General features: G+C 42.6%; 1 protein-coding gene across 3 annotated transcripts in view; it reads right to left on the bottom strand.

The window, feature by feature from the left end:
* LOC113888431 (multidrug resistance-associated protein 4-like) overlaps positions 1-25,556 on the bottom strand; it is a 155,739-nt gene that overhangs the window by 118,019 nt on the left and 12,164 nt on the right. For 2 of the 3 annotated variants that reach the window (XM_027535557.1, XM_027535555.1), the window contains 3 exons: positions 18,504-18,605; positions 16,160-16,249; positions 10,479-10,670 (listed from right to left, as the gene is read on the bottom strand). In XM_027535557.1, the coding sequence (XP_027391358.1) occupies positions 10,479-10,670; positions 16,160-16,249; positions 18,504-18,605 (384 nt within the window). The remainder of the gene's footprint in view (positions 1-10,478; positions 10,671-16,159; positions 16,250-18,503; positions 18,606-25,556) is intronic. The other variant, XM_027535558.1, reaches the window with a different exon arrangement.

Consider the following 25,556-nt stretch of genomic DNA (forward strand, 5'->3'; position numbering starts at 1 on the left):
TATGACAGGCATTGCTCTGGGCACAGTGAACTCAGTTGTGAAGAAACAAAGGTTCTAGGGTTTATTTCCGTGATGGAAGACAGATGATATGGAAAATTAACCTGAGCACAAGTACTGAGGAGAGGAAGGAAAAGGAAGCCGGCTCAGGGGGATGGAGAGTGAAGGAGGGAAGTGAGTTCACACTGGGATGTGAGGGCTCTGCTCAGAGGGGGTGTGAGCATATCTGGAGGAGGGAGCTCAGGCAGACCCGGAGAGGCTGCTCCTCACAGAGGGAGGGGCGGGTGCAGGGGCCACAGGGAGATGCCCAAGGGGTTCAGGACAAGCAGGCAAGAGAGTGGAGTGAGAATGAGGGGGTGAGGGTGGAGACAGAGCAGGAGGAGCCTGGGGGCACTCCAGTAAGAGGAGGAGGGGGACAGATCTGGTTTGAGGTTTTAAGAAATCACTCCTGTGCTTTACAGAAAACAGACAGTAAGTGGGGAAGGATGAGGGTGGATACAAGTGAGGAGGCTACCAGAATAATCAAGATGAGAGATGACAGTGGTCAGGACCAGAGTGGGAATGGAGAGATGGGGTCACACTCCAGGCACATGTTGAAGGCAGAGTCCGAAAGGCCGGCTGACAGGATGGGTGTGGCTGTAAGAGCAGAGGAGATTGTGGTGTTTGGGATGAGGAAGGGGAAGGACAGGGTCTCCATTTACTGAGTCAGGGAAGGTGGTGGATGTCGGTTTAGGGAACTTCGCTCATGGACAACCTGACATGACCTCCCAGTGGTGTCACGGTGCAGTTGTACATGCAGGTGTGAAGGTCTGTGCTAGAGACACAGGTGTGAGAGCTGGTGGCTCAGGAGGTGAAGGCACAGGACTTGTTTTTATAAAGGAATGAGTGTCTCTTAAAAAGACATTTTGCTGATCTCTGCCTCAGCTTCCCACTTTCAAAGAAGGGATAACACCTGACGCTAGTCTTCACAATAATACTTAAAGTGAGTGACAGATAAGGTCTGTACAAGAAATGGGAGCAGAAAGAGCAAGCTGGGCAGGACAATCAAAAGGAAAGAAAAGGTGTGCTCAAAGGACACCCAGCATATCAGCTGGATTAAGTAGATGATTGTCTGTGAAAGCAGGAAAACTCAAAACTAAGAAGGAAATAAAGTTGTAACTTGAGGATCTGGTAATCAATGAAAAGTTACATTTGAATATCATTTACTAAGTTAATAGACAAATCAGCCTATTTTCCCCAAAGTACCATGGAGAAAAAAAAAGAATAGATGACGAGAACATTCCCAAACTGACAAGATAGAAATCAGGCTTAAGTAGTTGTTCACTCGTTTAATTGTGTCTGACTCTTTGTGATGCTTTTGAACTGTGGTGTTGGAGAAGACTCTTGAGAGTCCCTTGGACTGCAAGGAGATCCAACCAGTCCATTCTGAAGGAGATCAGCCCTGGGTGTTCTTTGGAAGGAATGATGCTAAAGCTGAACCTCCAGTACTTTGGCCACCTGATGCGAAGAGTTGACTCATTGGAAAACACTCTGATACTGGGAGGGATTGGGGGCAGGAGGAGAAGGGGACGACAGAGGATGAGATGGCTGGATGGCATCACTGACTCGATGGACGTGAGTCTGAGTGAACTCCGGGAGTTGGTGATGGACAGGGAGGCCTGGCATGCTGTGATTCATGGGGTCGTAAAGAGTCGGACACGACTGAGCGACTGAACTGAACTGACTCTTTGTGATCGCAAGGAATGGAGCACTCCAGGCTTCCTTGTCCTTTACCATCTCCTGGAGCTTGTTCAAACTCATGCCCACTGAATCATGGATACCATCCAGCCAGCTTGTCCTTTGTCATCCCCTTCTCCTCCTGTATTCAATCTTTTTCAGCATCAGGGTCAGCTTTTCAGCATCAGCATCATCATTAGGAAACGAGTTGGTTCTTCCCATCAGGTGGTCAAAGCACTGGAGCTTCAGCATCAGTCCTTTTAATAAATATACAGGGTTGATTTCCTTTATGATTGACTGGTTTGATCTCCTTGCAGTCCAAGGGACTCTCAAGTGTCTTCTCCAACACCACAGTTCAAAAGCATCTGTTCTTCTGCACTCAGCTTTCTTTATGGTCCAACTCTCACATCCATACATGACTACTAGAAAAGCCATACCTTTGACTATATTGACCTTTGTTAGTAAAGTAATGGTTCTGCCTTTTAATATGCTGTCTAGGTTTGTCATAGTTTTTCTTCCAAGGAGCAAACGTTTTTAATTTCATGACTGCAGTCACCATCTGCAGTGATGTTGGAGCCCAAGAAAATAAAGTCTGTCACTGTTTCCATTGTTTCCTCATCTATTGCCATGAAGTGGTGGAACCAGATGCCATGATATTCATTTTTTGAATGTTGAGTTTTAAGCCAACTTTATCATTCTCCTCTTTCACCTTCATCAAGAGGCTCTTTAGTACCCCTTCGCTTTCTGTTATAAGGGTGATATCATCTGCATATCTGAGGTTATTGATATTTCTCCCAGCAATCTTTATTCCAGCTTGTGCTTCATCCAGTCTGGCATTTCACATGGTGTACTGTGCATGTAAGTTAAATAAGCAGGGTGACAATATACAGCTTTGATGTATTCCTTTCCTAATTTGGAATCAGTCTGTTGTTCCATGTCCAGTTCTAGCTGTTGCTTCTTGACCTCCATGCAGGTTTCGTAGGTGGCCGGTAAGGTGGTCTGGTATTCCCATCTCTTTTAGGAATTTTCCACCCTTTGTTGTGATCCACACAGTGAAAGGCTTTATCATATCAATGAGGCAGAAGTAGATGCTTTTATGGAATTCTCTTGCTTTTTCTATGATCCAACAGATGTTGGGAATTTGAGCTCTGGTTCCTCTGCCTTAGACTTAAGTTACATGGTATTATATTAGAAGTCTTAGGTTGCTATAATTGTCAATTGGCACATTCTGTCATAGACAGAGTTTGGAGTTTTTATCACTGAACTGCTGAGGCATCAACCTAGGATGCACAGCAGTACCTTTCTGCAGGTGAAGCCCTCACTTCTCTGTCTCTACTGTAGCAAATTTGGAGAGAAAGCAAGTAGCACACCGATGCCACCATGATGAACAAGTCCTTTGACCTCCCTGAGTCTCATTTTCCTCTTCTATAGAATGTGCTGCAGATACCAGAGCCCCTGAATTCAAGGATGCTGTGAGAATCTCAGGAAGCGTGTGAACACCTCCACAAATGAAAAAACGACATGAGTTGATTATAACTTGCTCTTGGTGACTGATCCCTATTTTCTCACCAAGCCAACAGTAGGACCCTGTTTACAGCGTGAATCATAACATACAAAGCACATGACCACCATGGAAGAAAGAGACTGCATCGTAACCCTCCCTGACAACCACAAAAACACAGACACATACTCACTCAAATCTTAATAGAGGGGCATCTGATGAAAGGCAACAAATGTTCTGATGTGATAATTTATAATTACCTCACATTCTTTCTTTCTTGACCTCAGAAATTAATACTATCTCTTGCTTTGTGTTTTCATTGAAAAAAAAAAATGAGCTTTGTGTTAAGTTCTCAGCCTCAAGCACACACACAGAATTACTTGGCCTCTCTTTCACTGTTCACAGTCCTTACAAACTGTTCTGCTTAATTTTTCTGCTTTGATTTCATGTCGTTCAAATGGTTTTCTTCTTTAAAAAGCACCACATTGTAATACAGCAATTTTAACCACATTCCAGAGAAGGCAATGGCACCCCACTGCAGTACTCTTGCCTGGAAAATCCCATGGACGGAGGAGCCTGGTGGGCTACAGTCCATGGGGACCCGAGAAGAGTCAGACACGACTGATCGACTTCACTTTCACTTTTCCCTTTCATGCATTAGAGAAGGAAATGGCAACCCACTCCACTGGTCTTGCCTGAAGAATCCCAGGGACGGCGGAGCCTGGTGTGCTGCCGTCTGTGGGGTCGCACAGAGTCGGACATGACTAACGCGACTTAGCAGCAGCAACAACCACATTCTAGAAAAAAAGCACTCACAGCCTCTCTTTCCAGGACATGAGAAACTATCTCTGAGTCTGGTAGTAACACTTTGAGTGTGTTGTTGACTCTGCAAATTATATATGAACAAGCCACCAAGGGGAAAAACATTTTGGAGGATTTGAAGTAAAAGCAAGTACAGTTGATTTCTCAGCTGCCACATTCTGATTAGATCAAAGGGAAAAGCCTTAGTTGGGCATATATTATAGTTCCTTCCACTGACAGCAAAGTGTTCTTATTCATATTTGTTACCTCTAAGTTAAGTAAGTAAGTAAGTAAGTGCTAGTCAGTCGAGTCCAATTATGTGATCCCATGGACTATAGCCTACCAGGCTCCTCTGTCTATGGACTTCTCCAGGCAAGAATACTGGAGTGGGTTTCCATTTTCTTCTTCAGGGGATCTTTCCAACCCAGGGAGTGAACCTAGGTCTTCCTGCATTGCAGACAGATTCTTTACTGTCTGAGCCACCAGGGAAGCCCCAAAATTTAACCAATTCTCACTGAACAGCAGACACACCACACTAGAGGTAAACTAGGAAATGGTGATGCTGGTTTGATGCCATCTGTCCAGAAGCACATCAAGGGCCCTTCAGCGATGATGGAGACTTACAGTAGAAGCACCATGGAGCAGACTGCTGAAATGGTTAACGTGGGCTGGACATGAGGCCCTTGCAGAGGAGGGCTGGACATAAGAGTCAAGCAGCAGGAACCCGCCTTCCTTCACAGCTTTTCTTCCTTGTGGAATTGCCCCTCCTCTCACGGCCTGTCAGCATCCTGCCCATCTTTCCAGGCTCATCCCAAGCACACTCTCCCATGGAACCATCCTGGACTCGTCTCTCTTCCTGCTGGGTTCTGTTTACATCTCTCATTTCTCGTGAAGGACCCGTCTTATTCTGCTCCATCATTTGTACACATGCACATGGCTTCTCACAGCTCTTGGGGGGTAAGATCTGTGTACCAAGCTCTGTTCTGGAACCTGATGCTGATTATCTCTAATCCTCACAGCAAGCTTCACAGTAAGTGTTGGCCCCATTTCACAGATGAAGAAACTGAGAAACTCTGACCACATCACTGGTCTGAGGGCAGTCAGCTTTTAAACAGAAGAGCTGGAGTTTGAATGAGTTCATGTCAGTTCAGAGTCTTCCACTCTTTCACATCATGCTGCCCAGGTGGTGACTGAAGATATGTTTGAAATGAAGACAACACTTAAGTAATTCAAGACTTGAAGGCCTCTACACTTAGACATGTAAGTGTCAATAAACTTACTATCCTATGGCCAAGTAAGTGATCTATGTAGAAAAATATTAAACTAGAATTTATCAATTTGATACCTTTAAATATGTGTTCACTAAACATTTTCAAAAGCCTTAAAGATAACATGGAGACAAATGTTGCACACAATATTGCTTATATTATGGTAACAGAATATTATTGTTGATTTATATAATATACTGTGTGTAGAGCACTCCAGTACTCTTGACTGGAAAATCTCATGGACGGGGAAGCCTGGTAGGCTGCAGTCCATGGGGTCACTAAGAGTCAGACATGACTGAGCAACTTCACTTTCACTTTTCACTTTCATGCATTCGAGAGGGAAATGGCAACCCACTCCAGTGTTCTTGCCTAGAGAATCCCAGGGATGGGGGAGCCTGGTGGGCTGCCATCCATGGGGTCACACAGAGTCGGACACAACTGAAGTGACTTAGCAGCAGCAGCAGCAGAGCACCTACAGAAATACCAACTCAAACAATGGAAGTTAATACTCAAATACCTTCTTTCTTACATGTCATATTTTATGGATATAATTTTACCAGAAACTGACTGAGCTTATAGTTAAAAACTAGTTTATCTTCAAAACTATTCTAATACTTACTGAGTGCTTGTTATGTCCTTAGCAAGCAGGTGCTTTAAAATCACAACCACATTTCATCCCCAAAACAACCTCATGAGGTTGATAGTCTTATTATCTCCATTTTACAGATGAAGTAACAGTCTTGTAAGGATCAAACAGTCAAACCCACACACCTGATCAACAGAGAAACTGGGACTCAATTCCTGAACCTTCTGACTCCTAGACCATGGAGTTGATGTCATCAACCTGAATTGATACTGCCAGTGTGATTACTTCATGTCTCACTATTTTGTTACAGAAAAGTTTTCAGCTTAATGAACTTAAACGATTACTTCAATAAGATCTAGTATAATACATCTAGTTGTTTTTAACATATGTTATATAAAAAATGTTGCTTTTAGAAAGACGGTAATGATGATCTTACATGCAAGGCAGCAAAGGTGACTGATGTAAAGAACAGACTTTTGGACTCAGTGGAAGAAGGTGAAAGTGGGATGATTTGAGAGAATAGCTTGAAACATACACATTAACATGTGTAAAATAGATGACCAGTGCAAGTTTGATGCATGAAGTAGGGCACCCAAAGTCAGTACTCTGGGAAAACCCAGAGGGATACGGTGGGTAGAGAGGTGGGAGATGGTTTCAGGATGGGGGAGATATGTATACCCATGGCAAATTCATGTTGATGTATGGTAAAAATCATCACAATATTGTAATAATCCTCCAATTAAAATAAATAACATTTTAATAAATAAATAGATGTTGCTTTTTTATGGCTTTTCCTCCAGGATTTGGGGAGGTGAGAGTAAGGAGAAATCTTTATTATATTTATATGCATGGATAGATGGATGGAGAGAAAAAGGTTAGAAATAGCAACAATGGCCAGCACTTACTGAAACCCTGGTTTGTTTACATTTCACAGGCATTTTCTGTAATTTATACAGTTATCCCCCCTCCCCCATTTAATAAGAAAGGAAATTGAGACAAACACCTGGAGTCACTACCCCGGACTGTTTCTCTCCAAAGGCCAAGCCTTTTCTACCGCACTGTCTATGCCGTCTCTGTGTCTACAGGACGCCAGTATTTCCTGTGCCTGCCTTAAGTCCATCCACTGAGACCTGGAATCCAAAAGGAGATAAGCAGATGCTCTCATAACTTACTAATTCCCAGGTGTCATAAAGACCTTGCTAACCTCTTGTTAATCAGAGTCATAGATGACATTTCAGAGCAGCAACTAAACCCTCTGACCCAATGTCCTCATTTTACTGCAGAAATGTCAGAGGTCCAGGCAGGTAACAGGACATGTCCAGAGTGACAGCAGGCAAGTGATGAACCCGGGGCCAGAACTCTCCTCTCCGCTACTTCTCCATGCTGGGCCTCCCTTCCTGCCAAGGAAGGAATGGGCACAAGGGACCCCAACTCCATGTCCCAACTATGCAGCAGAACGTAAGAGCAGTCCATGCTTATAGACGTCAAATCATGTACAGAAGAACTGCTGTGCATCCCAGTCTGTGCTGCACACATGCCCCATTGGGTGAAGCCCCAGAACACTGCCTACATTAGTGGTCCAGTCACCCCATGAGCCTGCAGCAAAGCATTGGTCCCGAGGATCTGAACTTGAGCTACAAATGTAGAGATGAGGTGTCTCATCTGTCCTGGTCTCAGTTTTACTAACTGTAAGATGAAGATGGGAATATTGAAGATACTCATAAAGAATGAATAACTCATAAACCTTTTTAGGTGTGTGCATGCACATGTGTGAAAGGCAGAAAAATGATTTGCACGGAGACTATGAATTAATGGGAGCTACTGTTCTCACTGTTCTGCATTTGCTTTCCCTTCTTATATGGTATCTGCTTCTAAGTCCCTTCAGTCGTGTCTGACTCTGTGCGACCCCATAGACGGCAGCCCATCAGTCTCCCCCGTCCCTGGGATTCTCCAGGCAAGAACACTGGATTGCCATTTCCTTCTCCAATGCATGAAAGTGAAAAGTGAAAGTGAAGTCACTCAGTTGTGCCCAACCCGTAGCAACCCCATGGATTGCAGCCCACCAGGCTCCTCCGTCCATGGGATTTTCCAGGCAAGAGTACTGGAGTGGGTTGCTATTGCCTTCTCCATATATAGTATCTAGACCATTTAATAAAAATCTAGCTTATTCCTGCTAACCTGATATCATTTCTGCAAATGTACAGTCACCCATGAACAAGAACCTGGAGTAAAGAAGCGAGCCCATTAAACAAGCAATTCTGTGTGTCCACATCATTGTGAAATGCTGCTCACCTGATGCAGGGCTTCCCAGGTGGCGCTGGTGGTAAAGAACCCACCCACCAATGCAGGAGACAGAGACTCAGGATTGATCCCTGGGTTGGGATGATCCCCTGGGGAGGGAAATGGCAACCCACTCCAGTATTCTTGCCTGGAGAATCCCATGGACAGAGGAGTCTGGCAAGCTACAGTTCATAGGGCCACAGAGCTGGACACAACAGAACTGATTTAGCATGAACACACACACCTGATGCAACCTGTGATGTTCAAGCCCTTGTTCCAGGAGAATCACGATTTCCTCACAAAGCAGGTCTGGAGCCTTCAATACCACACCTTTGAAAATCTGTCCCTGTCTTTTCTTCACAGTACAAAAGAGCAGTCAGATGTCCAGACTGCACTGAAGAGACCCCAGGGGGAGACCTTTAATGATATTATTCACTGGTTTTTTACAACCCAAGAGAGTAACATAGTATTTAACATTATTTACTCTTTTTCCTTGCTTTTGTCAATTGTATTCTCCTATCACTTAAGTTTAGGTCTCATCGTTTACTCACTAATCTTATTTAATTCCCAAAATCCAGTGAAACCTTTCATCTTACCGTTCTCTGTGAAACTCAGTGCCATTTCTGAAAACAATCTCCCTCAGTGAAATGATGCAGTATTAAAAAGAAATTTTAAACCATTCTGGTTTCCTTAAATAATAAATTACAAGTCAAAAATGAAGTGGTGAGAAAACCTCACAGACTAAATGGGACCAAGGAGGCATCAGCCAAGTGCAAGGGGCAGACCTTGTGTGCGTTCCAACAGTGGTGAAGATTTCTCAGTGAGATGATCAGCAGCAGGTAAACACAGACTAGCAGGTGGGTGATACTCAGGAATTTGAGGTATATTTCAGATGAAATAAAGTAGTGATTTTTTCCCCAAAGCTTTCCTATCTTTTAGAGAAAAATAATTAAATGTTTACAGATGAACTGATCTGAGGTCTAGGATCGGCTCCACAATACTCTGGGGTTGGGGTGGGGCTGGCAGGGGTAGAGATGCAGCAAGACTGGCCACCAGCTGATTCTGGGTGAAGCTGGGGGTGGGTACATGAGGGTTCATTACACCATGCTCTCTTTTTTATAAATATTTATAACTTTCCATTAAAAAATGTTGAAAGTGAATGAAAACTTCACAGAATAAAACAATCCCCCCTTCAGATAATATATTCTGTGTTACTAACCTATAAGAATTAAAACAACAGCATATGTAAATACATATGCTTATTTATGTAAGCCTGCTGATTCATCCGGATAAGGCAATGGCACCCCACTCCAGTACTGTTGCCTGGAAAATACCATGGATGGAGGAGCCTGGTAGGCTGAAGTTCATGGGGTCACACAGAGTTGGACATGACTGAAGTGACTTAGCAGCAGCTGATTTATCCAAAAGACCAACTTAAATGTTAAGCAACATTCAAAAATTTATTTTTTAAAAAGAACTTTTAACAAACCTTGTAGTGTAAACCACTATCACAGGGAACACTCTTACACTGTTGGTGGCAATGCAAACTAGTACAGCCACTATGGAGAACACTGTGGAGATTCCTTAAAAAACTGGAAATAGAACTGCCTTATGACCCAGCAATCCCACTGCTGGGCATACACACTGAGGAAACCAGAAGGGAAAGAGACACGTGTACCCCAATGTTCATCGCAGCACTGTTTATAATAGCCAGAACATGGAAGCAACCTAGATGTCCATCAGCAGATGAATGGATAAGAAAGCCATGGTACATATACACAATGGAGTATTACACAGCCATTAAAAAGAATACATTTGAATCAGTTCTAATGAGGTGGATGAAACTGGAGCCTATCATACAGAGTGAAGTGAGCCAGAAAGAAAAACACCAATACAATATGCTAATGCATATATATGGAATTTAGAAAGATGGTAACGATAACCCTGTATGCGAGACAGCAAAAGAGACACAGATGTATAGAACAGTCTTTTGGACTCTGTGGGAGAGGGAGAGAGTGGGATGATTTGGGAGAATGGCATTGAAACATGTATAATGTCATATATGAAATGAATCTCCAGTCCAGGTTTGATGCATGATACTCGTTGCTTGGGGCTGGTGCACTGAGATGACCCAGAGGGATGGTATAGGGAGGGAGGTGGGAGGGTGGTTCGGGATGGGGAACACGTGAATACCCGTGGCGGATTCATGTTGATGTATGGCAAAACCAATAAAATATTGTAAAGTAATTATCTTCCAATTAAAATAAATAAATTTATATTTTAAAAAAAATGAAATTCAAGTATATGCAACTCAGAAGTCATTACTCACCTCTTCCAATGCACAAGCCCTTATTACTTCTTCATATCTGTCTTCTTTATATTTCTTCCCAAATAAAATGTTACTCTTTACAGTCCCTGGAAACACCCAGGGCTGCTGAGAAACATATGCGATCCTCCCATGCACGCTGACCTGTCCCTGGCTTGGGGGAAGCTCCCCCAGCAGAGCGTTCAGTAGTGACGACTGAAACAGATGGCAACACACACACGTGAACAGGGTGCACTCAGGATGGAACACGCCCCACAGCACAGCTGACCCCACTCTGGCGCTTGATACGTGATAGAACCCTTTCCTTCAACAGGATAAAGTACAGCTCTCACAGTTGAGACCAAAACAAACAAACAAAAAGTGAAAATAACACTCATGGTCAATGAAAACGATGGATAAGGAATATATTAATAGTATAAACAATCTACTCTGCCCGAGTATCCCCCCAGGTGAAATTCTACTCAGCAAAGAATAATTGAGAATGTTTAACATCCTTCTCTTGGAGAAGGCAATGGCAACCCACTCCAGTACTCTTGCCTGAAAAACTCCATGGACGGAGGAGCCTGATAGGCTGCAGTCCATGGGGTCGCTAAGAGTTGGACATGACTAAGCAACTTCACTTTCACTTTTCACTTTCATGCATTGGAGAAGGAAATGGCAACCCACTCCAGTTTTCTTGCCTGGAGAATCCCAGGAAAGGGGGAGACTGGTGGGTTGCCGTCTATGAGGTCGCACAGATTTGGACACGACTGAAGCAACTTAGAAGCAGCAGCAGCAGCAGCAACATCCTTCTCTAGCAGAGCCCAGCAGGATGTGTATTTGATATATATGATGTTCAGTGCAATTGTTCCTGCATCTGGTATCCTTTACTTGACAAACACTTGTTCTTAAAAAGCTATGTGTGAAGAATATAGCCAACTGAAAGAACTCTCAAGTAAGTTGTGTCTGCAGAGCAAAAGTCCATGACAGAGAAAATCAACACCCTTTCATGTACACATCCCACATTTTAAAAAATAATTGTATTTATTTTTAGTTCTTTTATCTTTTTCATTTACTTTTTAACGATGTTGTGTCAGTTTCTGCCATACCACAATTCTAATTTTATTTATTTTTGCTTGCACTGGGTCATCACTGCAGTGCATGGGGGTTTTCTTGTTGAGGCTCTAGCAGGCAGGCTTCAGCAGTTGTGGCCCGTGGGCTCAGTTCTTGCACTTCCAGGCCCCAGAGCAGAGGCCCAACAGTTGTGGTGCATGGGATTAGTTGCTCCACAACTGGGAAGTGGGAACTTCACAGACCAGGGACCGAACCTGTGTCTCCTGCATTAGCAGGGGATTATTTTACCACTGAGCCACCAGGGAAGCCCACACCTCACATTAGGTTTCTGAATTTTGTTGTTTCAGACCAAGGGTATGTGCACCTTGCCTTTCAATCTTCAACATCACACAGATGTGGCGTGTGTGTATCCACACCATCAGAGTGCTCATGACACTGGGCTGAAATAATATGACTGCATATCTGTCTCAACCCACAACCTGATTGTCTCTGAAAGGCAGACAGTCAGGGTCTTTCTCACTTCTGTACCTTTATCTCCAGCACATGGCTGCACATTCACTACACATGCACTGATGGGATCATGTCAAGTCATAGGAGGAAATGCTCAAAGATTCCGGGAAGAGCCTTTATGATCTCCAGATATCCTGGAAGGGCCACAAAGATGAAAAGAAGTCCCCATTGTCTCTGTCTATCCTGAACAGTATCAGTTCAGTTGCTCAGTCATGTCTGATTTTTTGTAACCCCATGAACCGCAGCACATCAGGCCTGCCTGTCCATCACCAATTCCCAGAGTTTACCCAAACTGATGTCCACTGAGTCAGTGATGCCATCCAACCATCTCATCCTCTGTCATCCCCTTCTCCTCCTGCCTTCAATCTTTCCCAGCATCAGGGTCTTTTCCAAAGAGTCAGCTTTTTCCATCAGGTGGCCAAAGTATTGGAGTTTCAGCTTCAACATCAGTCCTTCCAATGAACACCCAGGACTGATCTCCTTTAGGATGGACTGGTTGGACCTCCTTGCAGTTCAAGGGACTCTCAAGAGTCTTCTCCAACACCACAGTTCAAAAGCATCAATTCTTCAGTGCTCAGCTTTCTTTATAGTCCAATTCTCACATCCATACATGGCCACTGGAAAAACCATAGCCTTGACTAGACGGACCTTTATTGACAAAGTAATGTCTCTGCTTTTTAATCTGCTGTCTAGGTTGGTCATAATTTTCTTACCAAGGAGTAAGCATCTTTTAATTTCATGGCTGCAATCACGATCTGCAGTGATTTTGGAGCCCAAAAAAATAAAGTCAGCCACTGTTTCCACTGTTTCCCTGTCTATTTCCCTTGAAGTGATAGGACTGGATGCCATGATCTTAGTTTTCTGAATGTTGAGTTTTAAGCCAACTTTTCACTTTCCTCTTTCACTTTCATCAAGAGGCTCTTTAGTTCTTCTTCACTTTCTGCAATAAGGGTGGTGTCATCTGCGTATCTGAGGTTATTGCTATTTCTGCCAGCAATCTTGATTCCAGCTTGTGCTTTTTCCAGCCCAACATTTCTCATGATGTACTCTGCATACAAATAAGCATGGTGACAATATACAGTCTTGACGTACTCCTTTTCTGATTTGGAACCAGTCTGTTGTTCCATGTCCAGTTCTAACTGTTACTTCCTGACCTGGATACAGGTTTCTCAGGAGGCATGTCAGGTGGTCTGGTATTCTCATCTCTTTCAGAATTTTCCACAGTTTATTGTGATCCACACAGTCAAAGGCTTTGGCATAGTAAATAAAGCAGAAGTAGATATTTTACTGGAACTCTCTTGCTTTTTCAGTGATCCAGCACATGTTGGCAATTTGATCTCTGTTTCCTCTGCCTTTTCTAAAACCAGCTTGAACATCTGGAAGTTTATGGTTCAGGTATTTCTGAAGCCTGGCTTGGAGAATTTTGAGCATTACTTTACTAGCGTGTGAGATGAGTGCAATTGTGCGGTAGTTTGAGCATTCTTTGGCATTGCCTTTCTTTGGGATTGGAATGAAAACTGACCTTTTCCAGTCCTGTGGCCACTGCGGAGTTTTCCAAATTTGCTGACATATTGAGTGCAGCACTTTCACAGCATTATCTTTCAGGATTTGAAAGAGCTCAACTGGAATTCCAAAACCGTCACTAGCTTTGTTTGTAATAATGCTTCCTAAGGCCCACTTGACTTCACATTGCATTATGTCTGGCTCTAGGTGAGTGATCACACTATTGTGATTATCTGGATCGTGAAGATCTTTTTTGTACAGTTCTTCTGTGTATTCTTGCCACTCTTCTTAATATCTTCTGCATCTGTTAGTTCCCTACCATTTCTGTCCTATATTGTGACCATCTTTGAATGAAATGTTCCCTTAGTATCTCTAATTTTCTTGAAGAGATCTCTATTCTTTCCCATTCTATTGTTTTCCTCTATTTGTTTCCATTGATTGCTTAGGATGGCTTTCTTATCTCTCCTTGCTATCCTTTGGAACTCTGCATTCAAATGGGTATATCTTTCCTTTTCTCCTTTGCTTTTTGCTTCTCTTCTTTTCACAGCTATTTGTAAGGCCTCCTCAGACAGCCATTTTGCCTTTTTGCACTTCTTTTTCTTGGGGATGGTCTTGATCCTTGTCTCCTGTACAAAGTCACGAACCTCCATCCATAGTTCATCAGGCACTCTGTCTGTGAGATCTAGTCCCTTAAATCTAGTTCTCATTTCCACTTCCATAAGAGACTTGATTTAGGTCATACTTGAATGGTCTATTGGTTTCCCCCACTTTCTTCAATTTAAGTCTGATTTAATTTAATTTAATCCAGAACAGCTGTCACATAAATACTTTCCTTCACCGAGACATCCAAATTCCGCACAGGCAGTTCCTAACTGGGAAACGGGAAGCACCAAGGAAAAAAAGATAGTGTGCGTTTATCCAGATTTATTTCGCCATGAAACATTCTTGTAAAATGAATGTTCCATGAACACACCTAGAGAGACACTGTTCTAGATACCCTCAACTCAAACTGAGTCACACACAGATCTGGTGGGCTCAATTCTGAGAATTTAACAGGAGCTAGAGCCAGACATCCAGGAATGTGAAGTCAAGTGGGCCTTAGAAAGCATCACTATGAACAAAGCTAGTGGAGGTGATGGAATTCCAGTTGAGCTGTTCCAGGTCCTGAAAGATGACGCTGTGAAAGTGCTTCACTCAATATGCCAGCAAATTTGGAAAACACAGCAGTGGCCACAGGACTGGAAAAGGTCAGTTTTCATTCGAATCACAAAGAAAGGCAATGCCAAAGAATGCTCAAACTACCTCACAATTGCACTCATCTCACACGCTAGTAAGGTAATGCTTAATATTCTCCAAGCCAGGCTTCAGCAATATGTGAACCGTGAACTGCCTGATGTTCAAGCTGGATTTAGAAAAGGCAGAGGAACCAGAGATCAAATTGCCAACATCCGCTGGAACATGGAAAAAGCAGGAGATTTCCAGAAAAACATCTATTTCTGCTTTATTGACTATGCCAAAGCCTTTGACTGTGTGGATCACAGTAAACTGTGGAAAATTCTGAAAGAAATGGGAATACCAGACCACCTGATCTGCCTCTTGAGAAATGTGTATGCAGGTCAGGAAGCAACAGTTAGAACTGGACATGGAACAACAAACTGGTTCCAAATAGGAAAGGGAGTACATCAGGGCTGTATATAGTCACCCTGTTTATTTAACTTATATGCAGAGTACATCATGAGAAACTCTGGGCTGGAAGAAACACAAGCTGGAATCAAGATTTCCAGGAGAAATATCAATAACCTCAGATATGCAGATGACACCACCCTTATGGCAGAACGTGAAGAGGAACTAAAAAGCCTCCTGATGAAGGTGAAAGTAGAGAGTGAAAAAGTTGGCTTAAAGCTCAACATTCAGAAAACGAAGATCATGGCATCCAGTCCTGTCACTTCGTGGGAAATAGACAGGGAAACAGTGGAAACAGTGTCAGACTTTATTTTTCTGGGCTCCAAAATCACTGCAGATGGTGACTGCAGCCACGAAATTAAAAGATGCTTACTCCTTGGAAGGAAAGTTATGACCAACCTAGATAGCATATTCAAAAGCAGAGACATTATTCTGCCAACAAAGGTTCATCTAGTCAAGGCTATGGTTTTTTCCTGTGGTCATGTATGGATGTGAGAGTTGAACTGTGAAGAAGGCTGAGTGCTGAAGAATTGATGCTTTTGAACTGTGGTGTTGGGGAAGAGTCTTGAGGGTCCCTTGGACTGCAAGGAGATTCAACCAGTCCATTCTGAAGGAGATCAGCCCTGGGATTTCTTTGGAAGGAATGATGCTAAAGCTGAACCTCCAGTACTTTGGCCACCTCAGGCGAAGAGTTGACTCATTGGAAAAGACTCTGACGCTGGGAGGGATTGGGGGCAAAAGGATAAGGGCACAACAGAGGATGAGATAGCTGGATGGCATCACTGACTCAATGGACATGAGTCTGAGTGAACTCCGGGAGTTGGTGATGGACAGGGAGGCCTGGCGTGCTGCAATTCATGGGGTCGCAAAGAGTCAGACACGACTGAGCGACTGATCTGTGGTGTTGCATCAAGCAAAAGACATCATCAACTTACTTTTCCTGCTCCCACAGGTCCGACCACAGCTAACAGTTCACCAGGTCTTACAGTAAAGGAAAGTCCTTGAAGGCTTGGGGTCTCGGATGCCTACAAATTAAAGTTTTTAATTTAATTTACCCATTTTAATAACGTAACAATTTTTTTAGAAAGTGGAAAATATAACAATAATCAACATAATTGATATGCAAAATATAACCCACATTTTTCTCTTTCCTATTTTAAGATATTGTGTCCTGGAGACCTCTTCATCAGATTTTATCTCTTTGGGGATTTGAGGTAGCTTTAGCTCACTTTAGGAAGTTTCCTTCTTTTTTCCAACTACCATACAATTGCACTCATTTCATGTGCTAGCAAAGTATTGCTCAAAATTCTTCAAGCTAGGCTTCAGCAGTATGTAAACTGAGAACTTTCAGATGTATAAGCTGGAATTAGAAAAGGCAGAGGAACCAGAGATCAAATTGCCGATATCTGTTGGATCACAGAAAAGCAAGATAATTCCAGAAAAACATCTACTTCTGCTTCATTGACTAAAGCCTTTGACTGTGTGGATCACAACAAACTGTGGAAAATTCTTCTAGAGATGGGAATACCAGACCACCTTACTTGCCTCCTGAGAAACTTGAATGCAGGTCAAGAAGCAACAGTTAGAACTGGACATGCAACAACAGACTGGTTCAAAATCAGGAAAGGAGTTCATCAAAGCTGTATATGGTCACCCTACTTGTTTATCTTTTATACAGATTACATGATGCAGAATGGCTAGATGATCACAAAATGGAATCTAGAATTCTGATAGAATATCAATAATCTTAAACATGCAGATGATGCCACTTAATAGCAGAGAATTAAGAGGAACTAAAGAGCCTCTTGATGAAGGTGAAAGAGGAGAGTGAAAAAGAGTGAATGTTGGCTTAAAACTCAACATTCGATGCTTGGGGCTAGTGAACTGGGATGACCCAGAGGGATGGTATGGGGAAGGAGGAGGGAGGAGGGTTCAGGATGGGGAACACATGTATACCTGTGGCGGATTCATTTTGATATTTGGCAAAACTAATACAATTATGTAAAGTTTAAAAATAAAATAAAATTTTAAAAAAAAAGCAAGAGTTCCAGAAAAAAAAAAAAAAAACCTCAACATTCGAACAACTAAGATCATGGCATCTGGTCCCATCACTTCATGGCAAATAGAAAGTGGAAACAGTGACAGATTTTATTTTCTTGTGCTCCAAAATCACTTCAGACAGGGACTGCAGCCATGAAATTCAAAGATGCTTGCTCCTTGGCACAAGAGCTATGACAAACCTAGACTGTGTATTAAAAAGCAAAGACATTACTTTGCTGATAAAGGCCCATCTAGTCAAAGCTATGGTTTTTCCCGTAGTCATGTATGGATGTGACAGTTTTCACCATAAAGAAGGCTGAGCACTGAAGAATTGATGCTTTTGAACTGTGGTGTTAGAGAAGACTCTTGAGAGTCCCTTGAACAGCAAGGAGATCAAACAAGTCAATCCTAAAGGAAATCAATCTTGCATATTCATTGGAAGGACTGACGCTGAAGCTGAAACTCTAATACTTCGGCCACCTGATGCGAAGAGTAGACTCATTAGAAAAGACCCTGATGCTGGGAAAGACTGAAGGCAGAAGAAGGGGACAACAGAAGATGAGATGGTTGGATGGCATCACTGACTCGATGGACATGAGTTTGAGCAAGCTCCTGGAGCTGGTGATGCACAAGGGAGTCTTGCATGCTGCAGTCTATGGAGTCACACAGATTTGGACATGACTGAGCGACTGAACAACAACAACAACAGAAATGCTGGAGTGGGCATCCATCCCCATGGACAGAGGGGCCTGGTGGGCTACAGTCCATGCAGTCACAAAGACTCAGAGACAAGTGAAGCAACTGACACTTCACACTTCAGCTCAAAATATTCGATCTGGGTTTTCAAGAAAAGCTATTTGTGTTCTATATCTTTTGTTTAAGGTGATCCTACTGTATAGCACAGGGAATTATATTTAATACTCTGTAATAAAACATGATGAAAAATAAACTAAAAATTAAAAGAAGAATTTATATACTTTAAGTTCAACATGTGCTAATACACTGAAAGCTCTCTTGAAAATGAGAAAAAGAGTAACATGTCAAATGCCTCAGGCTGATTTTACACTTAATCTCCATTCATTGCAAATCTCATCCCTGATTCTGAGAATTTTTATAATATATTCTAAGTAAATGAGCAAGTCACATTTTACAGTATATGTAAAATCTCAAAATTCTCCAATAAATCTATGTCACAGTTATCTTTTAGCAGTCATAATTTTGGAAAGCAAAGTTTCTTACCTTTTCCCAAGAAGCTGTAAAAGCTTGCACATCCACGATTGTTTTACCATCTGATGGCAGCAGAGGGTAGCACTGTGTTATCTCATCAAGTAACAAAAAGTTCTACAGAAAAAAAGCAAAACATAGATTGTTTATACTGCAAGAACAAAGCACAAACAAAACAACTGCTTCTCTGGAATTGGCAATAAAAAGTTTTATACCTATCATTTATACCTACCTATCATTTTACAACTGTATTTTATTAGGTCTTGGTTCACATGAGAAATATTAAATAGTATATAGTATGTAATATATCATTATTATATGTACAACTAAGTATATAATAGAGTATAGCATATATATATATATAAAACATAGCATATATATATATATATATATATATAAAACATAGCATATACACACTTATATAGAGCATGTATGTGTGTGTGTCTGTGTGTGTGTGTATAATAAATAAATAAGAATTCCTGGCCATGAGGCTATCTTTGTTACTTTCTCAACAAGTGTACTGGTTCCTCTCTAAGAAGAAAATATGGCTTCAAACTCCTATACATTTAGAACCTGGACATTTTTATTGTTTTACTTTTGTGTTACCAACAATAAACAGGTGAGCTGGTAGGAAATTATTTCATAAATACTAACTGAATCCCACCATGTGCCAAGCACCATGCAACACTGCTAGAACACAGAGAGGAAGGCCGTTAGGAAGCAGGTGGCACAGGACAGGCTGGGAACACAAGACCAACAACAGAGACTCTGAGTGCAAACCCTGTACACTCTGCTTTCCCCCTCGTGTGTGTCAAATCCATATCACTGCTTGTCATTAACTATCACTTAAGTCATCATTCTAAAAAGAAAATGCTCTTAAGTTTCTACACCTTAAAAAATATTTTACCAGCATCTTTTCACAATCACTGTCTCTTCTCCTTAGTCAATGCCCTCTCTCCTCCACAGCAGGAATGGCTGCACCTACCACTTCTTATTCTCTACACTACTTAGCAGCTAACTGATGCAATGTAGCTGAACAAAACAAAGTTCTATGAACTGCTACACAGGACAAGTGAAAATAACTGAAGTCATTCAGTCGTGTCCGACTCTTTGCGACCCCATGGACTGTAGCCTACCAAGGTCCTCTGTCCATGGGATATTCCAGGCAAGAATACTGGAGTGGGTTACCATTTCCTTCTCTAGGAGATCTTCCTGACCCAGGAATTGAACCCAGGTCTCCTGCATTGTAAGCAGACACTTTACAGTCTGAGCCACCAGGGAAGTCTCACATAGGACAAACACACACAAGAAAACTCCCTCTTGCCTTGCAAATCCTTAACATAATTCTATGAGAAAAGCTAGAGTGGTAAAGATACTGAACAAACAATTCATACCACTCCCACTCTTCAAGGTCCCCAAAACTGTGAACATGTTGCAGAGACTACTGGCGGTGCTCAAAATCTGCTCTCATTCTTCAGTGGTTAACAAACTCTGGATTTTAGCTGACACATGGCAGCCTGAAAGAGGCCCTCTGTCTCCAGCCTCTGGAGCAGATAGATGTAGCCATGTGACTAAAGCCAGGTCAGTGCAAACTAACAATAACCAGGACCTTCCTCTACCCTAAAACCTGGGCGTTGGAGGCTGCAAGCTGGATCAAGGTCACATGCGGTGAAGTAACAAGAAAGATTCTGGGTCCCTAACACCATGGAGAATCACACTAGCCTTGGGACTTGTTATCAGGTAAATTATATCCCCACAAAAAAAGATATGCTGAAGTCCTAATCCCAACTACCTGAAAATGTGACTTTATTTGGAAATTCAGTTGTTGTAGATGTAATCAATTAAGGTAAGATCACAGTGGAGTAGGGTGGGCTCTGAATCCAATATGATCAGTGTCCTTAAGAGAGATGCTGAGACAGATATACACAAACACACACACACACACACAAAGCTACCTGATGATGGAGACAGAGGCTAGAGTGATGGCATTTACAAGTGAAGGAATGCCAAGATTTGTCTGTAACCACTCAAAGCTAACAGAGGCAAGAAAGGATGCTCTCTTATCTAATTCTGAGGGATTCTGACCCTCCTGACACCTTGGTTTCAGACTTCTAGCCTCCAGGACGGTTAAACAATACATTCCTGTGGTTTCAGCCCACCTGGTTTGTGGTGATTTGTAATGGTAGCAGCAGGAATCTCATATAGAACTTTATAAGGATTCTTGCATGAGAAAAAACACATGACCTGTGTAATCAGCTTTAAATGGGTAACTCTGGCACCCACAGGCAAACTGAATTCTTACCAACAAAGGGCCAACTGAAACAAGCATGTGAGGATGTTTGAGAAAGAAAACAACACACAAATAGTAATCTACTACCTTAAACAACATAAAGACTCTTCAAGTCCTTGACACCCCGCCTATCATGCCTCAGAGCCATAAATGTAATTGCAAAACTTCTACTTCAAAAGAAAAACTGGTAAAAACTGAACATGAAAACCCTTGTGCAGGAAAAGAAAGACAGGATCCTTGCATTTCTCTCAAAGACCAGCTGGCGGGAGACTTGCTCCTCTCATTCCCTCCTCTTCTCATCTAGGCTCACAGAGAACCTAATACTAGGCAAAGCTACTTCTGTCCACACCAAACCTGTGTCCAGCAGGTGGCAAGATGAACAGGCAGTGGTCTGAGGACTTCTCTGCAGGCTGTCAACCACTGAAGCCTTAGTCCTCTCTCCACACCACTTCTCCCATCGTCAGCCATGTGGGAGCTCTCATCTGTTCTACCACAGTTTATCTCTTTTGCAATTCTTCTTTCCTCTCAAAACAATATAATTTCAGAATCTCACTCACTAATTAATCATTTCAAACATTGATACTTTTCTTTTTCTGATTCCTTGCCGAGATTTCCCCAACACCAGCAAACTGACCCCAAACACAACACTCCTTCCTGATCTCTCTACAGCACCTCCGAGAGTGTCCACCACACTTAATGCCCCCAGTGATTGACCAGCATCAAAGCCCACACTCCCCAGATGACCTCTACTCAGACACCCTGAGTCCTGACCCCATCTTTCCTTCTGGCCCATCTCAAATACTAACCTTACTGGGAACCATCTCAGCACATCCCCAGCTGGTACTGCCCTCCCTACCTCTGAATCCCCAGAGGAATATTAAGTTACATAGAGGGGAGACACTATGTCATTTATGCACTTATATAGTCCCAACTCTAGCTAAGACTGAGTCTTACACAATCAGACTATATGGTTGTTTAAATCAGTCCAACCACTGTAGCATGGCTACAGCCTTACATAGTCAAAGCTAACACAGCAACAAGAAAAATGTTATGAGTGTTATGAGAGAGGCTGGGACCCAGGGTCCTTTATAGGAGTGCTTACACCTGGACAAACATCTCCTTGAGCAACAAAATACAAAGAAATTGTAAGGGACTAAACATAACTGCACACACGGAAAGGCAATTACGAACAGTAAGATACAAAAACACCACAAGCCAACTGCCATTTCTGAGCTGCCGGGAGCAAATGCAGGGAACTGTGTGTGATCTTGGCACATGGCACCTACAAGATGGTGGGCAAACCACTTAAGTCACCCCTCTAGCTCAAACCACCAAACCTCCCCTACCCTCACCCCTCTTAAGGAACCAGCTCGCCCTTCTCAGAGTCAACGGGGCATCAGTTTTTTGTTTTCATACTTTGTGATGCAGCATAAGCCTCAAAAAGCCTTGCTTGAATTTCTCATCTGGCATATATCAATTTCTATTGATTAAAAAGACCAAGGGCCATGGAGAGTAATGTATATGTTATATACCTTGTCTACACAGAATCAGATACAATGTCAGCGTAAGTGTGTCACCAAGACATCAACACTCAATGTGTGTACATTAGAACAGAAATTCCCACTTCCAGACAAAAAAGGTGCCTGAAGTGCTGGCGGGATTTTTCTCCAGGACTCACTCTGATGAAAAAGCTGAAACTAAATGGCCATTAGAGCCATGAAGTGCAGACCTAGAACAGGTTATGCAGGAAAGTATCCACATCAGAACTGCAGCCAAAAAGACTGACTTCCAGTGGTGGTAATGAAAAACCTAAAGCTGCTCTGTGAATAAGATAACCTCAGAGACACATTTTACTGGATGCAAAAGTCACTGAAAACTTTTAGTGCTTTGAAGTTAAAATCTTTCACAATCCTATGGGAGTCATTCAGTGCCAAGACCATGGGTCTGCCTTCATCACTTAGAGAAAAATAGACTTCTTGGGCTGTGAGGTCATAGTAAATCATTCATTTTCACAGAGACAATTTAATCTTCATTTTAAATAGAAATAACTGAGCACCTACTGTGTGCAAGGCCCTTGTTTTCATGATAAAAATTATTTCGGTTCAGTTCAGTCACTCAGTTGTGTCCAACTCTTTGTGACCCCATGAATTGCAGCACGCCAAGCCTCCCTGTCCATCACCAACTCCCGGAGTTCACCCAAACTCATGTGCATCGAGTCAGTGATGCCATCCAGCCATCTCATTCTCTGTCGTCCCCTTCTCCTCCTGCCCCCAATCCCTCCCAGCATCAGGGTCTTTTCCAATGAGTCAACTCTTTACATGAGGTAGCCAAAGTATTGGAGTTTCAGCTTTAGCATCAGTCCTTCCAAAGGACACCCAGGACTAATATCCTTTATAATGGACTTGTTGGATCTGCTTGCAGTCCAAGGGACTCTCAAGAGTCTGCTCCAACACCACAGTTCAAAAGCATCAATTCTTCAGGCACTCAACTTGCTTCAAAGTCCAACTCTCAGATCCATACCCCTGACTATTTAGGGACAGTTAGTTTAAAAAAGGAGACAACAAGCATGGTGGGAATCACACATTTGAAAAGATGAAGGCAGCTAGAGAGAGGCTTAGACACGAAGTAAAAGAAGAACAGGAACAAAAATGCGGAGATCAGAAATCAACAATAAAACATCTTTGGTGGAAAAAATCCACTTTTAAACACAGAGAACTAAGTGAATCTGAGGCCATGCTTCCTGCCCAGGGAACAGGGACTTCTCAGCAAGTTCCTCCCCTCCCAGACCAGAGAGGAATCCAAGTCACCCCAGGACTGTGCCCAGTCACTGCCTAGACATTCCAGTCAGCACAAGAGATGCAATTTGTTTGCATCTCCTGCTTTTAGACATTTGAATCGTCCTGCAGCTATCACTGCATGGCAAGGGCCTGTGTTGCTGCTATTAATGAGCACAGATCTTCAGTTCAGTTCAGTCCCTCAGTCGTGTCCGACTCTTTGTGACCCCATGGACTGCAAAACACGAGGCCTCCCTGTCCATCAACAACTCCCAGAGTTTACTCAAAGCCATGTTCCTGGAGTTGGTGATGCCATCCAACCATCTTGTCCTCTGTCATCCCCTTCTCCTCCCGCCTTCAATCTTTCCCAGCAGCAGGGTCTTTTCAAATGAGTCAGCTCTTCACATCAGGTGCCCAAAGTATTGGAGTTTCAGCTTCAACATCAGTCCTTCCAATGAAGACTCAGAACTGATCTCCTTTAGGATGGACTTGTTGGATCTCCTAGGTGTACAAGGGACTCTCAAGAGTCTTCAACACCACAGTTCAAAATAATCTATTCTTCAGTGCTCAACTTTCTTCACAGTCCAACTCTCACAACCATACATGACTACTGGAAAAACCAAAGCCTTGACTAGATGGAACTTTGTTGGCAAAGTAATGTCCCTGCTTTCTAATATGCTATCTAGGTTGGTCATAACTTTCCTTTCAAGGAATAAGCCTCTTTTAATTTCATGGCTGAGTCACCATCTGCAGTGATTTTTGGAGTCCCCCCCAAAATAAAGTCTGACACTGTTTCCACTGTTTCCCTGTCTATTTGCCATGAAGTGATGGGACCAGATGCCATCATCTTAGTTTTCTGAATGTTGATCTTTAAGCCAACTTTCTCACTCTCCACTTTCACTTTCATCAAGAGGCTCTTTAGTTCTTCTTCACTTTCTGCCATAAGGGTGGTGTCATCTGCATATCTGAGGTTATTGATATTTCTCCCGGCAAACTTGATTCCAGCTTCTGCTTCATCCAGCCCAGCATTTCTCAGGATGTACTCTGCATGTAAGTTAAATAAGCAGGCTGACAATATATAGCCTTGACATATTCCTTTTCCTATTTGGAACCAGTCTGTTGTTCCATGTCCAGTTCTAACTGTTGCTTCCTGACCTGCATGTAGGTTTCTCAGGAGGCAGGTCAGATGGTCTGGTATTCCCATCTCTTTCAGAATTTTCCACAGTTTATTGTGATCCACACAGTCAAAGGCTTTGGCATAGTCAATAAAGCAGAAATCGATCTTTTTCTGGAGCTATCTTGCTTCTTCGATGATCCAGCAGATGTTGGCAATTTTATCTCTGGTTCCTCTTCCTTTTCTAAAACCAGCATGAACATCTGGAAGTTCAAGGTTCACGTACTATTGAAGCCTGGCTTAGAGAATTTTGAGCATTACTTTAGTAGCCTGTGAGATGAGTGCAATTGTGCAGTTGTTTGAATATTCTTTGGCATTGCTTTTCTTTGGGAGTGGAATGAAATCTGACCTTTTCCAGTCCTGTGGCCACTGCTGAGTTTTCCAAATTTACTGGCATATTGAGTGCAGCACTTTCACAGCATCATCTTTAGGATTTGAAATAGCTCAACTGGAATTCCATCATATCCACTAGTTTGTTCACAGTAATGCTTCCTTCAAGTGGCCTTAGCCCACTTGACTTCGCATTCCAGGATGTCTGGCTCTAGGTGAGTGATCACCCCATCGTGATTATCTGGGTCATGAAGATCTTTTTTGCACAGTTCTTCTGTGTATTCTTGCCACCTCTTCTTAATATCTTCTGCTTCTATTAGGTCCATACCATTTCTGTCCTTTATTGAGCCCATCTTTGCATGAAATGTTCCCTTGGTATCTCTAATCTTCTTGAATAAATCTCTAGTCTTTCCCATTCATGGATCTTATGATACTTTTAATACACTTTACCTAAGAAAAGAGGGAAATACGTACACTTTGGAAAGACTGCCAGCTTGGCA

Source organism: Bos indicus x Bos taurus, unplaced genomic scaffold (genome assembly GCF_003369695.1).
Source record: "Bos indicus x Bos taurus breed Angus x Brahman F1 hybrid unplaced genomic scaffold, Bos_hybrid_MaternalHap_v2.0 SuperScaffold_100126, whole genome shotgun sequence".
Taxonomy (NCBI): domain Eukaryota; kingdom Metazoa; phylum Chordata; class Mammalia; order Artiodactyla; family Bovidae; genus Bos; species Bos indicus x Bos taurus.